The 23,603-nt window shown below is 46.1% G+C and overlaps 2 protein-coding genes and 1 pseudogene across 8 annotated transcripts in view; all 3 read right to left on the bottom strand.

The window, feature by feature from the left end:
* Positions 1–10,629, bottom strand: part of L3mbtl1 (L3MBTL histone methyl-lysine binding protein 1) — a 38,408-nt gene extending 27,779 nt beyond the window's left edge. For 4 of the 7 annotated variants that reach the window (XM_017592280.3, XM_017592281.3, XM_230849.10 and 1 more), the window contains exons 1-2: positions 3,916–10,629; positions 224–369 (exon numbers count right to left, since the gene is read on the bottom strand). In XM_017592280.3, coding sequence (XP_017447769.1) covers positions 224–369; positions 3,916–4,052 — 283 coding nt within the window. In that variant the 5' untranslated portion in view covers positions 4,053–10,629. Of the gene's footprint in view, positions 1–223 lie in introns of all 7 variants that reach the window. The other 3 variants (NM_001419616.1, XM_039106720.2, XM_039106721.2) reach the window with 3 other exon arrangements.
* Positions 10,630–11,007: 378 nt separating this feature from the next.
* Srsf6 (serine and arginine rich splicing factor 6) lies at positions 11,008–16,331 on the bottom strand. The gene is made up of 6 exons (NM_001014185.2): positions 16,096–16,331; positions 15,748–15,896; positions 14,362–14,486; positions 14,052–14,260; positions 13,816–13,899; positions 11,008–13,717 (listed from the first exon to the last, which is right to left on the bottom strand). Exons 1-6 carry the CDS (start codon positions 16,200–16,202, stop codon positions 13,372–13,374), a joined length of 1,020 nt encoding a protein of 339 aa, NP_001014207.2. The 5' UTR covers positions 16,203–16,331; the 3' UTR covers positions 11,008–13,371.
* A 5,482-nt stretch (positions 16,332–21,813) lies between these two features.
* On the bottom strand, positions 21,814–22,051 carry Coa6-ps1 (cytochrome c oxidase assembly factor 6, pseudogene 1; annotated as a pseudogene).
* Between the last annotated feature and the right edge of the window lie 1,552 nt (positions 22,052–23,603).

Raw genomic sequence — 23,603 nt, 5'->3', positions numbered from 1 at the left:
TGGTAGCACAGGCTTTTAATCCCAACACTTGGGAGGCAGAGTTAGGAGGAATCTCTGAGTTTCAGGCCAGCCTGATCTACAAAGCAAGTTCGAGGACAGCCAGGGCTACACAGAGAAACCCTGTCTGAAAAAACAAAACAATAACAAAGAGAGTGAAAAACATCTTCCCACTATCCACACCTTGAGTGAGTACGGAACCTCCAGACTCCTGACCCTGACTTACTAGGAATGATGAAGGTGGTTGTAGGCAGGTGAGGGTGGGAACCCGCGCTGTCTCTGGCCACCAGGTGTACGTTGATCTCCCCCGTGGCAGACCCTTTCACTGCCCTTATTATTTCCATGTCACTGTGCCCCTCCATCTGGTTGCGTCTACAAACCAAGCACAGCCACCATTGTGATGAGGCCAGGGAGGCTTCTCGGAGCAGAAACTGACCACCAGCAGCTTAGAGAGAAAGGTCTCATCTCTGAGTAGATGTTTCAGGACGCCAGCAGCAGCAGGTCTGACTCCTGGCCTTTACCTAGGTTATTGCTAGGACTCTGGCCTGGTCCTGCATCCTCCCCTCCCTTTATTTGTGAGGGTGGGGTGTAGTGAGATGTGTGAGGTGTACACTATGTGTATGGAAATGGGTGATGGGACACGTGACTCAGGCCAAGGTCTGGCTTTGGCCAGTGACAAAGGCCAGCCTAGGTCCAAATTCACTTCTTTCTTGGTCCCTCGCTTCTCCATGAACCATATCCTACTCTAGCTAAATAGGAATGGTCCTTGTGGAAGGTGACGTCTTCCCTGATGCTGCTCGTTTGTGTTTCCCCGTTCACCGCTCCATCCAAACCCAGGCACAGCCATGGGTGGTTAGGCCAATGGAGGGCTTGCAAAGCCACCCCGGAAGCCTCTGTTGAACAAATCCACAAACCTGAGTGGGGAAAGGCAGGCATGTGAAACCTCTTCAGCACAAGATCCAGAGGCTGCGGACACAACTAGCAAAGTACTTACCTAGCATGCATGAGTCCTGTGTTCAAATCCAGCAGAGAGGTTGGGGGATTGGTGGAGAGAGAGGAGGAGAGAAGGAACTGTAGCTGCTTCTTAGCAGCGCCTGGCAATGGCGTCTGGCGTATACGATAAGGAAGGGATAGGAGGCTAAGCTTAGGGCAGAGCTTTGAATCGGACTCTCTGCTTCTCTACATTTACTTAATACCTGTGACTCCAGATAAGTAACGTTCCCACTCTGAGCCCGTTTCTTTTTTTTTTTTTTTTTTTTTTTTTTTTGGTTCTTTTTTTCGGAGCTGGGGACCGAACCCAGGGCCTTGCACTTCCTAGGTAAGCGCTCTACCGCTGAGCTAAATCCCCAGCCCCCTGAGCCCGTTTCTTAAGTTTGAAATAAGACAAAAATGGTAATGGCACCTACCTCAGGGAGGTTTGGTAACTGCTGGATGTGACCTGTTGACACCAGCAGGTCTTCAGCAAAGAACTATCCTCTCTCTCCCTTTAGACAGAAACTCCAGGGAGCCTGGCAGCTTCCGGGCAGTAACATGGACCCTGCCCACTTGTAAAGTCGTGTGCAATGGCTGCTGCCTTGTGTCCTCCCTCCCTGCCTCCCTCCCTGCCTCCCTCCCTGCCTCCCTCCCTGCCTCCCTCCCTTCCTCCCGCTGTTCTTGAATGTTCATTTATTTCCTAGGTTTTCCTCCCTAAAACGCAGAGTATATTATGATGCCTATCATGAAGAGAGTAAAGCTGTGGTATAAACAGGTTGACAAAGTGAAACAAAACAAGATGGGTTTGTAAAACTCATAATCCAGAGTCCCCCAGATTTCAGTCCCAGTTAAACAACTTCTCACGGCTGAAGAGTTTGTACCAATTAGAAATATTTACTTTTATTTTACGTGTATGGCTTGCTTTTGTTGGCGTGTTTAATGTGGTCGCCATGTGCATGTAGTACCAGTTGAGGCCACCAGAGGGCTTCTGATCCTCTCCCCACCCCCCACCCCCCAGCCCCGCCCTCCAAACTGGAGTTCCAGATGTTGTCAAACACCATGTGAATGCTGGGGACTGGACCTGGGTCCTAGGCAAGAGCAACAGGTGCTCTTAACCCTGAGCCATCTCTACACCTTCCCATCACTTTTAACTATGTTAAGTAAAATCAATCTTTTGTTTCAAATACTGGAGATCAAGAGGGGTGGTGGCTTATTCAAAGGACTCTCTTTTAAAACCAGTCCCACGCAGCCCGTGTCTCAAAGAAGAAGCCGAAGAGGGCCTTTCAGATCCAGCTTGATGCCTGGCCTCAGCAAGTCCAGGAGAACCAACGAAATGTCAGCGCTGCTCTGTACTCTGGGGACATAGGTGCCACCAAGACAAAGGGCTCTTGTGAGGCTTATACTTTAAAGAAAAAGGATGAGATTGGAGCTGGGGACAGAGTTGAAAGGCGTTGTGTGCAGATGGTATTTAAGGCAGAGAAAGACCTACGGGGGGAAAGAGTGGAGCCTTAGAGAACCGAAACAATTACAGGTTGGGAGGGCAAAGGGGATCCAGTGCCAGTCAGTGAAAGAAAAGTGTTCAGTGAGGCCCTTCTGGAGAGCAACAACTGTCAGCCATCAGCCTCAGGTTTCTGGAACTGGCCAAGGGAAGTGTCTCCTAAGTGCTCTCTCCTCACCCTAAGTCAGCCATAGGTGATTGGGCATAAAGGGCTAGAAAGACCCCATGCCTTTACCTTCATTTGAGGGGTCTCTGCAGGGCCATATCAGGTTCAGGGCTTCCTGCTCCCCAGGCTGAGGCCTCTGCCGGGACTAGGTCAGCATTTCACCATCTCTGCCCAATCTTGCTGGTTTCACAAGGCTACTCTCATAAACCTAGTCTGTGATTCCAGGGAATCCTACCTAAAACAAGAGTGGTTGGCACATAGCAGATGCTCAATAAACCATTTCTGAACTAACACTCACTCACTCTCTCTCCTCTCTCCTCTCCTCTCCTCTCCTCTCCTCTCCTCTCCTCTCCTCTCCTCTCCTCTCCTCTCCTCTCTCTTCTCTCTTCTCTCTTCTCTCTTCTCTCTTCTCTCTTCCCTCTCCTCTTCTCTCTTTCTCTCTTTCTCTCTTTCTCTCTCTCTCTCTCTCTCTCTCTCTCTCTCTCTCTCTCTCTCTCTCTCTCTCTCTCTCTCTCTCTCTCTCTCTCTCTCTCTCTCTCTCTCTCTCGTCCTTTGAGACCATCACACAAACAGCAGATATCCAATAAGGTGGTAAGTGCTGGAGAGAGGGGAACTAGTGCTGGATGCACACAACACAGTTGGGGATGGGGTGGGGTGGGGTGGGGGGAATTCCCCCCAGCTCACTCCCTGCCGCAGCTAACGGGTGGAAGCGGCCCTGCAGGGCTGAAGTGTCCACCCACCTCCTTGGACTAATGCAGACAGTAGCGGGAGGGGCGGTCACTGATCTATCTGCTCTGCAGAAGGGTTACTTTTTTAAACGTTAAAATGGCGGAATTCTTTAGACACCACCGCCCGCCCCCGCTTTATAGCCAAAATTTTTTTTTTAAAATTCTGTTTTCTGCTGAAAGTATTGAAAAATCAATTACGGTGGAAAGTTTGCCAAATGGCCTATGGATAGCCCAAACTCGCCGTCTACACCCTCTCATTAATGGAAACTCTTGATTGCATCTCTCTGCAAGGCCGAGGATCTGCCCTCCCCGCGGCTCTGGATGCGGACAGTTCCAGTGGGCTCGCTCGCCCGCAGCCCGCAGCCAGCAGCCCCCACCTGCAGCGCCACGGCCCTGGATCTACAGAGCCACCCACCCAACCCATAGCAGGTGCCGCAGGAGCTGGAAAAGGGCCTGGGGCGGTGCCTGCAGGACCCCAGCACTCGCCGTGCGGGCCAGGACCCGGGTGTGGCGTCCTGGGAGCACCCAGCCCGAGATCACTGCCCCGTGCTTACCTGCAAGGCTGGCGGTTGCCGCCCGCACCGAGCGACCGTGGGAGCCTGGTGCGGCGCGCGCCTGCGCACACAGGGGGCGGGCCTGTACCCTGCAGAGGGGGCTCAGAGCTCCTTAGCTGGCGGGTCTGCATGGCCATGGCCCTAGGTTACAGCTTTTGCTTTCCGTCGGAGCCTTGGGGGTGCAGGCTTAATTGTCTCTCCCCTGTGAGACCCGCTAGCTGCGCTGGAGAAGTGGGTGGAGGTTTTTATAGCATCCTGGGAACCACAGAGCCAGAAGCAGTTAGCCTGTTGGATTCCTTCCAGGCCGTCTTATCCAGCAAGGCTGCAACCTTGCCTAAGTCGGGTTCCACATTTGGAGGGGACTTTAGGAGTTTCAGGGAACTCATAGAATGGGTGAAGAGCACGCACAACCATAGTAGGGACGCCTTGAGCTTGCTTGGCATCGAGGACCCCAGCCATAGCAGCCTTTGGATGATCCACTGCCACTGGTTGACCATGTTCCCTGGGAACATCACTGTACCTCCTGCGCTTCCACTGAACATTGGAAGACTATCATGCTGCATTCTAGAGTTCGAGAATGGTTCCTTTTGTGTTGATTTGAGCAAATCATTGCTCTTGTGCCTTCCACTTTTTTTTAATTGATCTGTCTCTACCAGACCGCTATTTTTATTGGTTCTTATTCTAACACCACGCCTGTATCATAGGAGACTTGAGTAACTCAGGAGTTAAAGAGACCCCACACTCTAGGAAGAAACCCACTGGTTCTTAGTATCCGCAGTACTAGCAGAGTGGGTACTCGTGTCTTCTGATTGACTAACCCATGTGAAAGAGGTCAACTCTTCAGTCGCCCCAGTTCCCTCTTATACACTCATTTTTAATTTTACTCCTTTATTTCGCAGAAAAGAAAACAGGTTTACTTGGCTTATGTAGTAGCTAGCCATCAGCCAAATCTTTAGATTTAGTCCAGATGAAAGATAGTTCTTATTTAAATGGTATTCTCCCAACTGCTGTGATCAACAGTTTAAATTTATATAGATCTTAACTACTCTTTACACGTGTTCTGCCTTGCCTCCACAGTTTTAATCACATTTTGTATTTTTAGGAACAAGATTAGTCAGAAAAGGATGGGGATAACCATATCCACAGAAGCCTCTTCACTCACACACACACACACACACACACACACACACACACACACACACACACAATCAATCAGTTTTCTTCTCTCTATCCAGACTCTACTTATTTAGAGATCCCAAAATGGTTAAGTACTAAAGTGGTAAACCCATTTGAACACATGGTTTCTCAATTACAAATCTTTTTTAGTGATTCAAACAGATGCATGGAATTTGAGCAGGAGGGACCCAGGAACGGCTCATGTAGACACCAGTTGCTACTTTTTGCTCATTTGCATACTCACTGGTCTTAATACTGGCTTAATACCTCACCCAGCATCCTCAGGGGTGGCGAGACCTTTCTAGGCTGCTGTGATGTGGGCAGCTCTGCTGCTATGCTCGCCTTACCCTGGGGGCCTCCCAGCCTGCTTTTAGGAATAAGCACAATGTTTTCTTCATATTCCCCCCTCTTCCCAAGAATGGGCCCAGATGGTGTTGCCATACAGAAGCACGGAGGGAACTGTTTGGAAGCAGTCCATACTTCCTGTTTCTATCAGAATTGAAGTCAATGATTTAGTAGTTCAAGGATCTCAGAATAATAGCAAGCAGGGTTTTGCTCTTCGAGCATGAAAACATTTCTGCCTCTACAGACACATCAGACTGTGCAAACTGGGAATATTAACAGAAACCCAAAAGGGCTACATAAAGCTGGAGAGATAAGTCAGTGGTTAGGAGCACTGACTGCTCTTCCAGAGGTCCTGAGTTCAAATCCCAGCAACCACATGGTGGCTCACAGCCATCTATAATGGAATCTGGTTCTGGTGTGTCTGAAGTGTATTCATTTACATAAATATATACTTATATACAGTGTACTCATATAAATAAATCACCAGAGGGCTTGGAGAGGTGGCTCAGTGGTTTAGAGCTCTTGCTGATCTGGCAGATCACCAAACATGGTCTTTGGGGACCATGAAATAGGCCTATGACAACCTTATTAGATTATATGGAGGGCTAAGAAAACACACAAGCCATTTGGGGTGCAGCTCAGAAATCATGTTACTTGGATGCTCAGTCAGTGCTTAGTGGAGACAAGTCATCCATGAAGATCAAATCCCTAGGCTTATACCCATATGCACGGGATCTCTAGGCTTGTTGCATCCTTTACAAAGTACTGATGTGTATATGATGTGAGTGCCATTGGCTCATGAAGGAAGGTCAGAGTAAGACTTTGGGGAGTCAGTTCTTTTCTTCTACCAGGGATCAAACTGATGCCAAGCTTGTAAAGCAAAAGCTTTTTCACCTGTTCCACCATCTCAATGGACCTACCCTCTTGGCAGTCAGTGAAGGCAGAAAGGTAATGTCATTCACTTGTAGAACTAAATCTACTACTGGTCCAAAGAGACAACACTGTTGTCATGGGAACATCCCCTTTTAACCATCAGACGTGTTCAGATCTGTTCAGTAGGGAGAATAGCATCCGCACTGAGATATAAGAACAATTTGAGAGTATCAGGGCACAGAGACATATTCATATAGTCCTGGTGACTCAGGAGGCTGAGGCAGGAATGACTGAGCTGTTCTGGTATTGTTAGATTATCTTCAGACTGCTTTGCATACACGAGTGTTCTGCCCACAAGTTATGTCTGTGTTATGTATGACTGGACCTCCTGGGATTGGAATTGAAGTTGTTGAACCACCATATAGGTGCTGGGACTTGAACCCGAGCCCTTTGGAACGGAAGCTCATGCTCTCAACTACTAAGCCATCCTGCTGAGACTGGCCTGTTTGGAAATTTAGCTTCCACTTGATTTCTCGGGAGGTCAGATAGTTTAGTTTAATTTGGGTTGGTAACAGGGCTGTACCAGAGATAACTCTAGTTTGGTTTATTGTGTTTACATTCTAAGTTTTGTGTGCACATGCTCATGTGCCCAAAAGACAGCTGGCAGTTCTCTTTAGATGATGAGTCTCAAGGATCTAACTCAGGTTAGTGGCAAGGTGCTTTTACCTGTTGAGCCATCTCGTCAGTCACCTCAGGAAGAGAAGCTCAAGATTTTGCCTCACCAGCCTGTCCTTAGACTGTGGATGCTGCAGCAGTTTTTGAACCCACCCACGGGCAATGAAAGCCTGGGATCTGAGATGTCTTAGTAGTAGTGCAGAGTAACTTAACAGAGGGGGAAGTATGGGGCAGCCATGACTCAGTATGATTAGGTCCTTTAAAAATGTACCACAAAGTTCCAGATGTTCTAGACAGGTAATCCAACAGAGCAGAATCAAGCATTCCAATACAGGACAAGGTGACAATGGAATCCAGCCCTGCAACCTAAGCCCCACTGCTGAAAGTTCCCTTGTTAGTTGGTCCCCTTGTTTGGTCAGAAGCACTCAGAGCTCACTTGCCTTTCCAATGGCTGGCAAGGCAAGCATGTGGCACAAAACAAGAAAAAGCTCTCTTCTTTGAACACTTTTATGTAATTTTTAATTTCAATTTTGCCCAGGAATGATTACAGTGAAAATATCAGTAAGATATTCCATCCACTGAGGTGAAGGATGGACTAAGACTTTCTCCTTCCCATGTCCATCTTGTTTGCACAGGCTAGCAATAAGCATGAACATGTGACCTGCCACCTAGCTGGCTAAATAGTCCAAAAGGGACAGTACAATTACATAAAGACTTAGTTTGGGAACTTTAGAGATCTTTCTTTTATACTCATTGATCTAACTGGTTACCTCCAACTTCCTGAGCTAAACATTGAACCAACTTAAGCCTTAAGGGTCCCAACACTCAACTATCGTGAGTTAGCTTGGTCTTCATGCCTTAAAGTCACGGTACTACAGCAGTCACCAGGGGTAAACTGGGAGGGGAAGAAATGATATGTACCTCTGAGGGTACTCCAACTCATCATCAGAGTACCAAGGTCAGGAGATGGCTTGGAGGCTAAAAACTTGCTAATTCTGGTCACTTGAGTTGAAATTCCCAGGACACACATGGCAGGACTTGTGAAAGCAGTATGACACCCATATATACACACCAGATTGTCCAGGGTTACACAGCAGTTTCCTGAAAACCTGGGTATCATTCCATTTCCTAGAGGTTTTTTTTTTTTTTTTTTTTTTTTTTTTTTTTTTACACAGTGGCAGGCCCTGAACCTAGGGCCTGGTATGTGTTTTGTCAACACTACAGCTGCTAACACTACTGGCCCAGGAGTGACTCTACTATACTGCCAATATAGATGCACACCACCACCCTCAGCTCAGGGGCAGGGCCAATGCAACCTCCAGTGAATGAAGCCTGCAGCAACCGTCTGTGTGATGGCAGTTGTGTTCTAGAGCAATGGGCATTAACCCATAGCCTCACACACGCCACGGAAGTGCTTCAGCACTTAGTACACCTCAGGCCTCAAGCTTATTTTGGTAGCCTGTTAGGGAATTCAGAACTGAGTGTAATCACAACTACCATGAAACTACAAGTAACTTGTATCAAAATATAAAGCTAAAATTACCTTTTGTGCTTCATCTACTTTAGAAACCAAAAGCTCTGATTTGCTGAGCGTTGGCTTCAGAGGCAGAAGAAGAATGAAGGAACAGAATGGGGCCCTTGATTTTTCACTGTTGTTCTTCTCATAAAGGTCAAAGTGAAAGGGACTTCCTTTTCTGGCCAGTAGGATCTAGCTACTGCCCAGATCAGTTCCTCAGACCAGATAAATGACTCTGCTGTCTACATGGTGCCATCCAGCTTCAGCATGAATAACTCCACTCTGTTCTGTTGGGCCTAGTGGAGGGCAGTCCAAACCAACACCCTTCGCAAAATTTCACCAGAACCTCTTGAGAGCTTTTTAAAGCCATGTAAGACTCCATTCCACTCAGGATTTCTGGCTCAGTGTTTCCAGGGTTGGGACCCGAGAAGCTGTATTTTTCATCAATTTCCCAGGTAGTGGTTTAAGTGGAAAAACAACTGTCTAAGATTTACCTATTTATAGCAAATACAAGGCACAGATTCTAACCAGCAAAACCAGAATTGGGAAACTACCTAATATTTGTCTATTTGTAACCAATTTGGAACAATCGATTTAGAGACCCTCTTTTGGGACAATCTTACCCATATAGCCCATGTGGACATACTCTGGTCTCAAAAATAGCCTGGTGTTGGATCAGTCTTTTGCCACCCACCACATATGGCAGGACTTAAGACTTGGTTTAAGTGCCCTCTACAATTATGTACTACATCAGCATTATTAAATGCCAAGGTTACCTTCAAAACTGGAAGTGCACAAGTATACATTGTTAAAGCTAGATGCTTAAGTGGGACAGTGGTCATCCCACTATTAAATGTTTTCAATTCACTGTAAAAGTAACAGCAATTGTCAAATGTTATGGCATATGTCTGTAATTTCAGAGTGAAGGCTGAGGGAATAATACTTTAGTGAATTGAAGGCCACCTAGGATAGAACTGTCTCTAAGCACGTATTAATGCACAAAGGCCATTCGTGAGTAAACAGAATCTCTGCTTTGTCTACTTTTAACTGGCTAGAATAACTGAGGGTCAGCTCTGAAGCAGTTACTGCTTAATGACTGAGGCAAGGGCACCGATGGTGCCTGCCTTTCAGAACACTAGTAGATACTATCTTAGAGTCAGGGTACAGCCCACTTCTTCATGCTCAAACAACTCTCCAGAGCCTTCTGGCCCTGAGCAAGAGGCAGCTCTCCTTTCAGATCACTGGAGCTCCTCAGTAGCTCACCTTCTCCCAAAAGACAAAACCCTAATAGCTCCCTTCTGCAGATAAGCTGTCAAGAAGTGCCTCCAAAGTAACTGGGTACTATGTCCTGCTTGTCAAAGCTGATTTTGCTGCATTTCCTTTTATTTTGGAACTGAAATAGCTTTCTGGTCAAACTAGTGTCAATCACTTAACTAAAACTTTCAATTTTGAGAAATGCATTCATTCAACAGAATATTATAGAACAGACCACTGAGTAAATCAAGTCACACATTACTCATGGTATGAACAAACTGTTACAAACAAGACAGATGTGGTGTGGTAGCTGATGCCTAGAATTCCAGGACTCAGTCTGAAGTGGTACGGGACTGCTGAGTTGGAGGCAGACCCTGAATGCACAGTGCCTATCCTAAAAGGAACAAGTCAGGTGTGATACAATACTTGTCAGTAATACTGCCTAGAGATCAAGTCCAAAGTCATCCTTAGCTACAATTAGAGATGATAAATATATACAAATACCAGAGTAAGATATAAATAGATACTGTAATTAGTGGCTACCACAGTAATTAGACTCAATAAATTACTTTATACTCTAAGAAGTCTTCCTCCCTTGACAAGTTTCTTGCTATCACTGGCTGGCCTCACAATCAGAGCAACCCTGCCTTAGCTTCCTATGCTAAGATTAAGAGCGTACTACACTACAATTAGCCCCTATTAGTCTGTATGTGAGGGAGAGCTGCACACCACTGAGAACTGAATTCAAGGCTGTACACATGCTAAGACCACATGCTCATCCATACATGAAGTCCTAGATTATTTTTATAACACAAAAATCAAACTCCACACTTGGTTTTACCACCACGTATCCTGAAATTAGATCAACCACAGGCAAAGCCGCTGAGAACAAGGTTAAGCAATGGGAAATACAATGGTACTGACGGATAAACTCGCAAAGCTTATTTAAGAGTGCCCTATGTCCAGGATTAAGGACATTAGGTTAAGGATTTCCAAGGTATTTAAAACTTCCTAAGTTGATAAACTGGGTTGAAAAATGTCAACTACAGATAGAAATGGACACGAGTAAACACATGAAAATAAAGTAAATCATTAGTACCAAGACAAACCATCTACTTTAAGCCCCCAAACCCTGCTTTCCAGACCTAAAACAAGAGAATAAATACATCAATGGTAGCCAATGGTAACTCCACTTCAAAAAAACACCTGGCAAGTATTTAGTGCCAAGGGACACAATAAATGTAGAACAAGTCTTTCCCTTGGTAAGCATTTTATTGAGATAAAGCATAAAGTAGGTTAACAAAGTAGAAAAAAAAGAATATGCAAGATGAAAGCTAACACAGGAGGAGTGGGGACAAAGGCTGAGTAGGTAGGACTCAAGCTGGCCACCAAGGCACTGTGGCATACATATCAAGAAACACTGTCACGTCCAACAGGACTCCAGATGTTCCCCACTTCTCTTGTGCTCTTATCAGTTGGTGCTGCTGATACTCCACTCAGGGCTCCAACCAATGTGTGCAGGATGGGATTCTTAGATTCTGCGCATTAGTTGGTAGGGAACTGAATTCACTCACCAGTAAGGAACTAAGTCAGTCAATTCTGCTAAGGCCAATGCTTTAAATGCAGTTTTTTTTTAAGTGCATTTAATAATCGGGTCGGTATGAAAACCTAGATTAATCAAATGACCTTTGTCCCCACTAGAAAAATTGTTATGGGTATTGGCATTTATTTATTCATCATATACTTATTAGGGCAGCTAAAAAAGTCTAATGCCTCTGTCATGTATTACCACAGAAGGCAAGCCCAGCTCAAAGTTGCATGCAGTCAGAAAGTCAAATTTTACTATTAGCCTTTCCCCCTTTAAAAGGCTGTGGCTCAGAAAGCTTTTATATAGTTTTCCCTGAAAACAAAGAGAACTTTGGTCAAATCCAATTCTTAAAGAGCCATCACATTTGTTTTTAAGTAGGTAAAATAGTAAACTATAACCAGACACAATTTTCTTTAAATTCTGAAATTTACACTGGAAAAATAAACCTATTTCTTATAAACATCTAAACAAAGCATCAAAGAAAAGACGACTAAAGCAGCAGCTGTATCTGACACTTTATTCCTAAAGTCAGTCTCTAAGATTTTGAGCAGGATAAATGTCTTGAAAACATTCCCCTTTCCCTGTTTTTCCAAGTATTCCCACTTACTGACACCTACCTAGGCCCTTGAATCTTTTTCCACTCAGCCTGACTTTATTGCATGTCCTGATTATTTAACCCTACAAACAAACTCTACCTTATAATCTCTAATCCAACTTTTGCTAGATTATACAACAGCTGAGGAAGGAATTAAACCTCACCCAATCCATCTACACCTTTACTAAAGAATGAGGTTAAGCACTTAGATGAAATGACTTTACACACGTCTGAATAATGGAAAGGTTGTTAAGTAACAATTGATCGCAGTCTCAACTGACTGGGCTTTGGGATGTATAGAAACTGCAAATCTAGTTATTCCTACACATTTGCACTATTTATTTTAACTTGGGTTTCCACAGCATTCCTAATGCTTAAAAGTATGAAGCATTTTAGTTTAACCATGTCACTGTTTTTTAAACTAACCACAAAAGCCCCACCAATACAAAGGGGACTGATTGAATTTTAACCAGCAAATCTTATCAATAGTCTGCTAAGCACCTGTTAAACAGATTCATCTTTCAGCAGAAAATGCAGTGTATATGCTTTTCAACTTTGAATAAAAATAACTAAATCTCTAATTAAAGGTTACTTCTGTTTTTCAAACATTAAAGACCACCAAATCATACATTAACACTAATTATGCTGACCACTTCCAGAGCACAGGATAACAAGATCCCAAGTACTAGGACCTACTTCTTGAAGAGTTCAAATTGTAATCCTTTAGTTTCTTTTATTTATCATGTGGCACTAACTACAAAGTCCCTTTTACTTTTAACTCAACTTATAAAAGGGGTAGACAAAAGACTTTGGTAGATTTGATTAACAGCACAAAATAAGGTTAGCCAAACTGAATAATTTATTGCTGGTCTGAGGCTTGCCTTGTTTTACACTTCTGTAGAATTTACACTGTCTCCACCAATGGCAGGTATCAACACTTAAAGGGCCTTAGGAGTGACCTATTCAATAAGGCAATCATCTTGGTAGCAAACTTTTATTTAAATCTTACATAACTCAAGCTTTATAAAAAGCCAACATAATTGAAAATTTGGGTTCTCCCTCTAAAGCCTGCAGTATCCAAAAGCTTGAACAGTTAATTTAAAAATAAGCAAAACAAAACAACAGAACCCTGCAGCAGATCCCGCTGCAATACTTTAAAAAAAATCTAAGTGAGCTTAATCTTTACAAAAGTTATTTTAGCTCAAAGGCTACAAAATCAAAATTATCTTAATTCTACAAAGAAGGGAGAGGGCTTCATACCACCATTTTAGAACCTCATCTTTTCTCATTAAATTTGGCCACAAATCAAATTCCTGTGTTCCCTTTTCAGGAAATCCTCTTGAAGAAGAGGCCGAGTACGAACTCGGAAGAGTGACTGCCTAGGCAAGTAGGAAAGAGTTCCGTCATAGTGTGCAAAGAACGTAGAGTTCAGGGCTAATCTCTGGAACTTGATCTGGACCTGGAACGAGATCTAGAACGGGACCTTGAAGCTCTTTTTGGCGGAGGGGACATGGACCGAGCCTTTGAGGGTGGAGCAGGCAGAGGCGAATGGGATCGAGACTGGCTCCGGGATCTGGATTTTGACTTTATATCTCCTTTTCCATTTTCTTTGGGGGACCGAGAACGTGACCTACTTCGTGACTTCCCATACTTATCCTTAGATCTGCTTCTTGAATGTGAATGGGAACCCCGATCAGACTTGGGCTTAGATTTGCTCTTTGATCTGGATTTCCTGCCCTTTGAGCGGGATCGGGATCGACCTTTGCTCCGAGACCTAGATCTGTACAAGAAAAACCAGATTTTTTTCAGTATTTTATCAGAAAACACTTGTACTCCATCAAGTGGTAAAATTAAGAGACCCAATACCACATTATTTACCGCGAGCGACTTTTTGAGATACTTCGAGATCTACTGCGGCTGCTTCTGCGACTCCTACTCCGAGATCTTCTTCTAGACCGTGATCTACACACAAGAGACAGTAACATTTTAATCTTTCCAAGAACCTGTTTGAACAACTTAGCTATGGCTGGAATATCTGCTTACTATAACCAAAAAACACTGTAAACACAATTAGGCAACAACTGAAAAATCACAAGCCTCCCCGAGCCCATTACCTGGATCTACTTCCAGAGTAAGAGCGCCTATGGCTTGTTCGTGGCTTATCTTCAATAAGCCGTATATTCCTGCCATTTATTTCTGTGCCATCCAGTTTATCCAAAGCACGCTTCATGTCAGAGTAGGATCTAAATTCAATTACACCCTCATTTGTTCGTTCTTTGTGAGCATCTGCATAAGTCACCTCTCCTGCTTGCCGCATGAAATCCTAAAACAGTTAAGACTGGTGAGCCTCAGAAGTCAGAAGCAAAACCATGCAGCCTCAACTCTCAGGGAAGCCACTGCCCTGTTTTCAACCTCAGGACGTACCTTTAAGTCTTGCCAACTGCAACGACTAGATAGATTTTCTACAATAAGCCTGTATTCTGTACGAACAGGTGGTCCATATTTGTCTCTGCCAGAAGTTCTCCGACTGCTGTATCCACCTCCACCACCTTTATCACACGGAGGGAGTAGTTAATGTATTGCAATGACAGGGACACATGTTTTTGAAAGTTAGTACAAACATAGCAACGTTTATTTACTGGAGTAGGACTTTGCTATTATACTGCTAAACCCTCGATACATTTGTGATTTGCCACAAATTAAATTAAGGGCAAGTCAAATAAGACTATATCCAACTAAACCTCTCCTACAATCTGTTAGAGAGTGACTGCTCCTTTATTCAATTTACCTCGCTAAGTTTTATTTTACAGAACATTGTAAAATATAAAACTTAACTGATTACATGCATTTCTACATTTTACAAAAATGTTTACTAGTTACACTAAGTACTTACATCACAGTGTGAGGTTTTTGGTGGTGGTTTGGCCACAAAACACGCAAGGTAACAGTCACCTAGTTCAGATTAACCAGTTTTGTCTAACCCTTGGAATCCTCACCATCACCCTGCGTCTAATGGCAAAAGGCTGCTGTCGTCATGGCTTCCGGTAAGGTCAGCCAAAGGGTCATAGGGCAAGGGTCACACAATGTATGGAAAAGCCAAGGCCAATCAGGAAAGGCAGTCATCTTAGCCTCAGTGGACACAGCCTCAGCCCCATTGGTCACTTTCAAATTGAAACATCAAGGACTTGTTAAAAAGTTTGAATTCAACATGCAACAATTTCAACATTAAACATTTCACATAACCAAAATCCCCCCAACCCCCTCCCAGTAACATGCCAACTAGTTCAGATACAGCATAAAGCTTATTTAGATTTACTTGGTGGTACTATGCCACATTACTTAGTTTAAAATGGCACTTTCTTTGCCCCCCAAGTCTCCCATCTCTAAGACTTAGGCTTCAAGCTCCTCCCCTCTCCCCGCCCCCTGCCCCACCTCCACCCCAGCCTTCCTTAAAACTTCCTCCACGCTAGCTAAAAGCACTGACAGATAAGCAAGGGGGAATAGTACAAATACAGCCAACCCTCGCGTTCAATAATGGCAGAAACCACGTCAGTGCCAGAGGGCCAACTTAGGCCACTCCTCCCAAACTTAAGTCAACTGGCCATCCGACCCCATTCCCCGCGCTCCGGTGTCCCACGGCTACCCGGGCATGCGTGGAGGTAGAGGAGCCTAGGAACACCCAGGGCCGACAACCCCCGGCCTCCGCGCCTGCCCGGGCTGGGGAGGTCCCACCCTGCCCACCCCGGTGACTGCACCCGCCCCGTCCCCCCCAGGTACCCAGGACGCGGAGCGCGCGGGGGTAGGACTCACTGCGGCTTCCGTAGCTGTAGCCATCGCGGTCCCGGCGCGGGCCCCGGGCGTGCTCTACGATCACGCGCTCGCCGCACAGCTCCTTGCTGTTCAGCTCGTAAACGGCGTCGTCCGCATCACGGGAGTCCTCGAACTCCACGAAACCGTACCTGAGGAGGGGCGGAGCGCGAGCCGCGCACCGGCGGGCGTGTCGTTAGCCGGCGCCGCGCGCTCCCGCGACCTCCCCCGCGCGCGCTCGAGGCGCCGCCGCCATTTTAGAGGCCCTGCCACGCGGCGTCCCGGCCTTGGCCGACTCGGTCCTTGGGGGATCTCTCCGCCTCGGGGCGCGGCCTCCCAGACCCGACTCACCCATTTTTGAGGTCGATTTCGAGGAGGCGGCCGTAGCCGCTGAAAAAGCGCTGGATGTCCTTCTCGCGGACGTTGTAGCTCAGGCGTCCTATGTAGACGCGCGGCATGGCCGTGGTGGGTGTTCTCCCGGAGGCTAGCTGAGGTGCGGCGGGCCGCGGGGCAGGGGCTGCGGTGCGGGTGCGGGGACGGCGAAGGCCCGAACACGCGCCTCACACCGCAGCTGCGGCCGAGTCAGCCACACAATGGTGCGCGCGCGCGCGCTGGCCTACGCTATAAGTGACCGGGGGCGGGGCGCGGCGCGTGACGTCGGCGCGCAGCACGTCCTCTCCCGCGCCGCGTTCCACTCCAGAGGGGCTGGGGCGGCTGCAGCGTGTGCTGGGCTAGGTGCGAGCCGAGCTCGCTTCCCTGATGTCCCCTGGTGCTCGGCACCCTCTTCCGAACACAGCCGAGACCGGGACCTTTGACTAGTACCCATTAATAAACTGTTCTTGTGCCCGGGCACGCGGAGAACAAAATCCTATTTCTCATTGGTTGTCCGGGCAGTCGGTCTAGACAATCTTGCTCTCTGATTGGTGTACTAAGAAAAAGAGGTTGCACTTTCCTTTCAGCGGGTAGCTCGTGCTGGTTTCGATGGGTATAGAGGACTCTTGGGAGTCGGACAGTTCCTTAGTTTCTCAGAGACCTGGGATCTGTCCCTGAGGTTTAGTGACCCGCAGGGGAGTGCTGTGGCGGATCTCGGTGGCGTCCCTCACTCTGCTCCGAGTTCTGACAGCTCTGAATCCCGCGCTCGCGGCGACTCTTCACAAAGGGACTATGGGTGGGCCCCATGCACCAACAGGCGGGCGCTGGAAGCTTGGAATCAGACCTTGTGGTTCTCCAAAACCCCCGACCCCTACCCTTACTGTCCTTAACCTGGTTGACTCCGAAGGCAAACTATATATGAAACAGAAACACACACATAGGAGTTTATGGAGGTGACATTTAACGCTGTAGAGGTAGATAAACAAAACACAGTCTCCCCCTCTCCGTGAGTAAAGTTAATTGACTACGATAGGAGCATGCCTTGGGAGTACTCGGAAATTAAGGACGGCCAAGCTTTGGCTAGAGAGGTAAGGAAACTGAAAGCAGACATAGTGTGATGGAAGCTGGGAGAAAAGACTGTAACCGAGCTAGTACGTGTTCTTCAGGAATTTGTTTTCTGCCCGGAATCTCCACAGCCCCAGGCTTTTCAACTAGGATGGGAAGAGGCGATTCTGTTATCTGGGCCAGACCGGCAATTAGAGTAGCAACCCAGGAGATGAGTTAATAATATTATCTGGAGGGAAGAGAACTAACTTCCTTAAGTTAGAACTAGAAAAAATATAGGTACACAGCCTTAAAAAAATATTCATGGAACACAGAATGAATTCAATACTTAAGTTTCCTTTTATCAAATTGTCAATTTCTTAAAACGTGTTAAATTTTATTTGTGAGTGGTGAGAAGACCGAAGCAGGTAAAGAAAGGTGCTTGCTGCCAAGCCGGAGGACCCGAGTTCGATTCTACAACCCACAAGGTAGAAGGAGGAACAACAGCAACAACAAAAAAACAATTTTTGCTAGTTGAAATCTGACCTCCTCATGCTTGTTATGCTTTCAATAAACAAATAACTAGGGCTGGAGAGATGGCTCAGCGGTTAAGAGCACTCACTGCTCTTCCAGAGGTCTTGAGTTCAAATCCCAACAGCCACATGGTGGCTCACAACCATCTGAAATGGGATCCGATGCCCTCTTCTGGTGTGTCTGAAGACAGCTACAGTGGACTTATATAGAATAAATAAATAAATCTTTAAAAACATTTAAAAAATAAATAACTAAATGTGACGGCACATTTTAAAATTAGTTGTGACAGCAAACAGCACCCACATCTGGACAGCACCCGCATCTGGATAGCACCCACATCTGGATAGCAACCACATCTGGATAGCACCCGCATCTGGACAGCACCCGCATCTGGATAGCAACCACATCTGGATAGCACCCGCATCTGGACAGCACCCGCATCTGGATAGCGACCACATCTGGATAGCACCCGCATCTGGACAGCACCTGCATCTGGATAGCACCCGCATCTGGATAGCACCCACATCTGGATAGCAACCACATCTGGATAGCAACCACATCTGGATAGCACCCGCATCTGGACAGCACCCGCATCTGGATAGCGACCACATCTGGATTCCACAGGAGAAAAGAAAGCCAGTGTTTGTCCATGTTTTGCTCCCCATTCCTCTAACTTTGCTGCCTTCACATAGTAACCTTTTTACTTTCATGTTACACACGCACACACACACACACGCACACACACTTATAAATATAAGAAAATCAACGGGATCATTTATCTTCCAGAGTACCTTGTTGGATCAGCAGCACTGTGGGGAGTCTTGCTGCTGACCTAACTTGGTACTTTGCAAGAGCAACATAAATGTTCAACAGTAAGTGTGCAGCATAAGAATTGTTTCAGTCACACTGGATATGGGAGTAAACCACTGGCAGTTACATGGGCAGAGCTCAGGGAGGTTGCCGAGTGTCCCCATAGCACAGAGGATAACTTAATTGCTTTTTTAGTGGGCTGGGGGAGAGGAAAGCCAGACAAGCCAGGTATCTCAGCAACTGGGTCGCTATGGGTTCTAGATCAGCCTTGGCTAAGATCGAGATATTGTCTTAAAAACAAGGAAGGGAAGGGTCCTCTGGGAAACTGTTTGCTCCTGGAGCTTGCCCTCTTCCTGCGGAATGATACCTGAGGTGAACCTTGGCCTCCACACTCGATGCACAGGTACACAAGTGCACACAGACATACATTTTTGCACACATACGCAAAAGCAAAAATGTCCAAATAAAAATCGGTGGTGGATGGAGCCTTGTTACTGTGTTTCCTATTTCTGCAGCCTTTGGACAGCCTAGTTTGGAACTCCAGAGCCTCTATAATGATGAGAGCCAGTTCCTACAGGTTCACTCACCACATCTCCCTCGCCGATGCGGATTCTGTTATGGTGTTGAAATCCCAACTAGCACAGCTACCTCAGAGTAGCTGTGGGGACAGCGTGAATGTAGCAGAGGCTGCTCAGGGCAGAACTGCAAAGCGTCCATCCATGACAGGAAGAATGGTCAGTCAGTCAGATCTCTGAGGCGTGTCTATGGGAGATCTGTGTGAGCATTGCCAAGCCAGATGTTTAAAATCATTGGAGCCAGATGTGGTGGTGCCCACCTGGAATGCCACCAGGATCAGACTTCCTAGCAAGAGGATCAGTCTATTTAGCAAGGTGCTGGTGGTACGGTTCTGTGGTTAGGACACATACTGCTCTTGCAGAAGACCTGAGCTCGGTACCTAGAGTGAAAATCAAGTGTCTCACAAATACTTATAACTCTAGCTCCAGGGGTATCCAATGCCTCTGGCTTTTGTGGGCCTCTGCACACACAAGTACATACCTCTAGACACATACACACTTTTAGATAAAATACATATTTTTTTAAAAAAAAAAAACTTCAAATTGCTCCAGAGCTTAAGAAGCAGAGGCAGGGGGATCTCTGTGAGTTCAAGGCCAGCCTGGGCTATACACTGAGACCCTGTCTCAAACAAACATATATCCCTGGATAAAATAAAACTTTCAAAACATCTGCAAGAGATCCATTTAGAGCGGGGCTCTCAGTCTCCACATTGCCGGCTTCTGGGTCAGATCACTTTTTGTCGTGGGTTATCCTCGGTGCTATGGGGACACTTGGCAGCCTCCCTGAGCTCTGCCCATGTAACTGCCAGTGGTTTATTCCCATATCCAGTGTGACTGAAAAAAATAAGTCTCAAGCCTTCAGATAGTGACAACTGCTGCTGAGGGACAGTGTAGTAGAACCACTTTAAGCTTATTCCTGACTAGCTTAATAGACTATGGCTATTTTATTTGGCTTTGATAATTACTGGGGTGGGGGCTTAACCCCTAACCTACTCTTCCAACTGCAGGCCTGGCTGCCTCCCCAGCGGTGTACCCCAGATACTTGCTGTTTCTCCTGGCCAAGTGCTCATGGTTCCGTTCCCCTCATGACCACTTCTTCTCTCCTCCTGTTCTTCCTTCTTCTCCCCTGGTCTCTCCTCCTCCAATCAGGTCACTCCAAACCCACCTACCTCTAATCTCCTCCAGTAATTGGCTACAGACAATTTTATTTAACCAATAGTTGGAAATCAAGGGACAAGGTTTGCACAGCAAAAGCTTGTAAACATGAGAAATCACTCCTAGGCCTATGCCTTTAGCTACAGAATTTAGTATTATAATACAGAGCGACAGACCAAATGCCCCTTTTGAGAACTGGTCCTTATGTAAGAGAACTGGACCTGCCTCCTTTGCGTTTGTGTGGTTAAGGATTAACCAGAGTTCTCAATGAGATGTTACTAGACGTTGAGGTTGTTGCTCCTAAGAGCAGGCATATGTTGAACCAGCTAAATATTTGATGTTATCTGAGTGATGTGCCAAGGATATTTAAAGGTTACAGTGTAAACGAGCAACTGTTGTCATACTAAACGCACAAATCTGGACCTACAGCGCCCAAGCCCATCCTAGTGTGAACTTGCAAACCAACTCTGTCAGTGCTACCTGGGACAGTGTGAATGATTAGATAGACAAGTCTGTGCGTTGATACAAGGTGGCAAAAACACCCAAGCGGATGTGCTGCAGACCAGACCTGAGCATCGTGTTCTGAGGATTAATTACTTTTTCTATACAGCTTGTCTGATACTGGGCAATGAACCCATATGTGATGGTTTCAATATACTTGGCCCAATACATACATAATACATATGTACATACATACATACATACATACATACATATTAGGAGGTTCGGCCTTGTTGGAGGAGGTGTGTCATTTTGGGGGTGGGCTTTCAGACCTTAGCTGCCTGAGGACAGCCTGCTCCTGGCTTCCTTGGATGAAGATGTGGAACTCTCAGTTCCTCCACCACCATGCCTGCCTGGATACATGATGATTCGGGACTGAACCTCTGAACCTGGACGCCAGCCCCAATGAAGTGTTGTCCTTTATAAGACTTGCCTTGGTCATGGTCTCTGTTCACGGCTGTGGAAACCCTAATGAAGACCCCATACCAGGCAAGTGGTCCTCCACCAAGACTGACCCTCAGCCATCAACTCCTATATACGCTTTTTTTTTCCTTCTCTAGACAAGGTTTCTCCGTGTAACCCTGACTGTCCTGGAACTCACTTCGTAGAGCAGGCTGGGCTCGAACTCAGAGATCCACCTGCCTCAGCCTCCTGAGTGCTGGGATTAAAGGCAAGGCCCCCATCACAGGTTTCTTTTGATTGCATAAATCTTCTGCCCTTTACCATGTATGATTCTTTTTTTTTTTCCTTTTTTTCAGAGCTGGGGACCGAACCCAGGGCCTTGCGCTTGTTAAGCAAGTGCTCTACCGCTGAGTTAAATCCCCAACCGATTCTTTTTTTATAATAAACTTTTTATATAATAATTTCATGCTTTTTCTTAAAATGGATCCCTCACTAAATTAAAGCAGTCCTTCACAGTTTGAATGATGAGATCTGTTTTCTTTTCCACTATTTTAGTAACTGTTGTTTACAGAGAACAGGAGCTGATGTGCACTGTGATTCAAGCTGCTTTTGTCTGGGAATCATTTCTCAAAGTCCAGAGGAATAATTTCTACTTGTGTGAAAGTTCGAAGAAAGTCTAGAAATATTCAGTCGATGGTGAAGACTGGAATCCTTCTGCTTCAAATTTTTCCTTGAATTTTAAGTAGTCTCTTTTTTGTCAAAATATTTTATCCACTTCTGGGGGCAGCTGGCCTCGAACAAGCTCCTCAGCTTCTGGCACCCAGCCGCGTCCTCCGCATTGTGGAGGCAGCGCCAGTACAGGTCGCGCGCGGGCCCCAGTGTGCCTGCTTTTTCTTCATGGATGGGGCTGCCATTCCTGCAGGGGTCACGCGGGAAACCACGTGACATGCGACCGGGGATCGGCCCAGTAGGAGCGTGGTGCGGACTGTGGTCCCTGTGCTGCAGTGTCACCCTGTGGGTCCACTAACTGCACAGCGAAACCCTATGTACACTTCTTAAGACGCTATAACAAAGTACCAGCAATTCAGTGGCTTCATGCATCACAAATGTGTCATCTTCAGATATGAAGGTCAGAAATTTCCATGGTTTCCTGGGCAAAACCAAAGGCGACAGTAAGACCTTGTCTTCTGGAGGCCCCAGAGAGAATCTACTCCTTTCTCCTTCTCTGGTGTGTAGAGGTTATTTGCACGCTCAGGCTGGTCACTTCTGCCATTTTCAAAACCATTGACTTGGTGGGATCTGTTACACGGATCACTCCGACTCCAATCCCAGCTTCCACTGCCCCGTGTCTTCTCTGAGCCAGTTCTCTTCCTGCCTCTATGTGGGCCCTGGTGATGACATTGGTCCCATCTGCATAAGTCAAGCCAAGCTCCCTTCTTTAAGATGCCTAAGCTAAAGGCCTCTCTCTGCAAAATCTCTTTTGCTAAGGAGGGTGACATTCCCAGGTTCTAGGGATCTGGGGATCTTTAAGGGAGGGTACATTCTGCTTATCATGGGAACTCTGAAACTGAGTCAAATTCAGGAAAAAAAACAAAACCCTTAGGGAACTGTGGTTAAGAAGGTAGAAAAACGGGGCTGGACAGATGGTTCAGAGGTTAAGAGCACTGTCTGTTCTTCCAGAGGTCCTGAGTTCAATTCCCAGCAACCACATGGTGGATTACAACTGTTCACATCTTCTGGCCTTGCAGGCGTACATGCAGGCAGAACGAAAGAAAGACAACAGGACAATCAAGAATGAGTGTCAGAGTAGGTAGAAATGGGGAGAATTTCAAGGAACTAAGTTCATAAGCCTTTCAGTCAGCCACCCCACACCTAAAACTCTATGTGACAAGTAAGGAGTCCACTGACACTTGTTCCAGTTCTGGAATACTCTCTGTTAAAGAGAACACACTTCATTCATTTGCCAAAGGGGTGTTGTGTGAACTATTTTCAGTACGGAGGATTCAATTGTGCACATGACCCTGCAAACTAGGGCCTTAGTCCAACTGGCCCTCTATTTATTTTATAAATAAATCTTTATTTATTTATTTATTTATTTATTTATTTATTTATTTATTCATTCATTCATTCATTCATTCATTCATTTAATAAATGCAGCCACATCCATTCCCTTACGTAGGGCCATGGCTTCTGTAATGGTTATTCCTGGGTGACAACTTGACTACATCTGGAATGAACTACAATCCAGAAATGGAGGGCACACCTGTGATCCAGATCTCGAGGATGAGAGACACAAGTTTCTGCCCTGGATCTTGGCTTGAGATGACACTCATTTTTGATCTAGATTTTGAGGCATGGTGGCCATGAAAAGTTTAGGCCCAGGCAAGGTAGTACATGCCTTTAATCCCAGGAGACCGAGGCAAACAAATCTCTGAGTTCAAGGGCAGCCTGGGACAGAGCAAGTTC

Source organism: Rattus norvegicus, chromosome 3 (assembly GCF_036323735.1).
Source record: "Rattus norvegicus strain BN/NHsdMcwi chromosome 3, GRCr8, whole genome shotgun sequence".
NCBI lineage: Eukaryota > Metazoa > Chordata > Mammalia > Rodentia > Muridae > Rattus > Rattus norvegicus.
The sequence above is the reverse complement of the archived record's forward strand: the minus strand, read 5'-3'. Positions and strand labels throughout refer to the sequence as shown.

Bases quoted from the DNA above. Each gene is read 5' to 3' on its own strand.
- Srsf6 (NM_001014185.2), bottom strand. From the start codon at position 16,202: ATGCCGCGCGTCTACATAGGACGCCTGAGCTACAACGTCCGCGAGAAG. The intron at 15,897-16,095 runs GTGAGTCGGGTC...GCCCCTCCTCAG, and splicing joins GAAATCGACCTCAAAAATGG to GTACGGTTTCGTGGAGTTCG. The intron at 14,261-14,361 runs GTACGTCCTGAG...TAACTGTTTTAG, and splicing joins GCAGTTGGCAAGACTTAAAG to GATTTCATGCGGCAAGCAGG.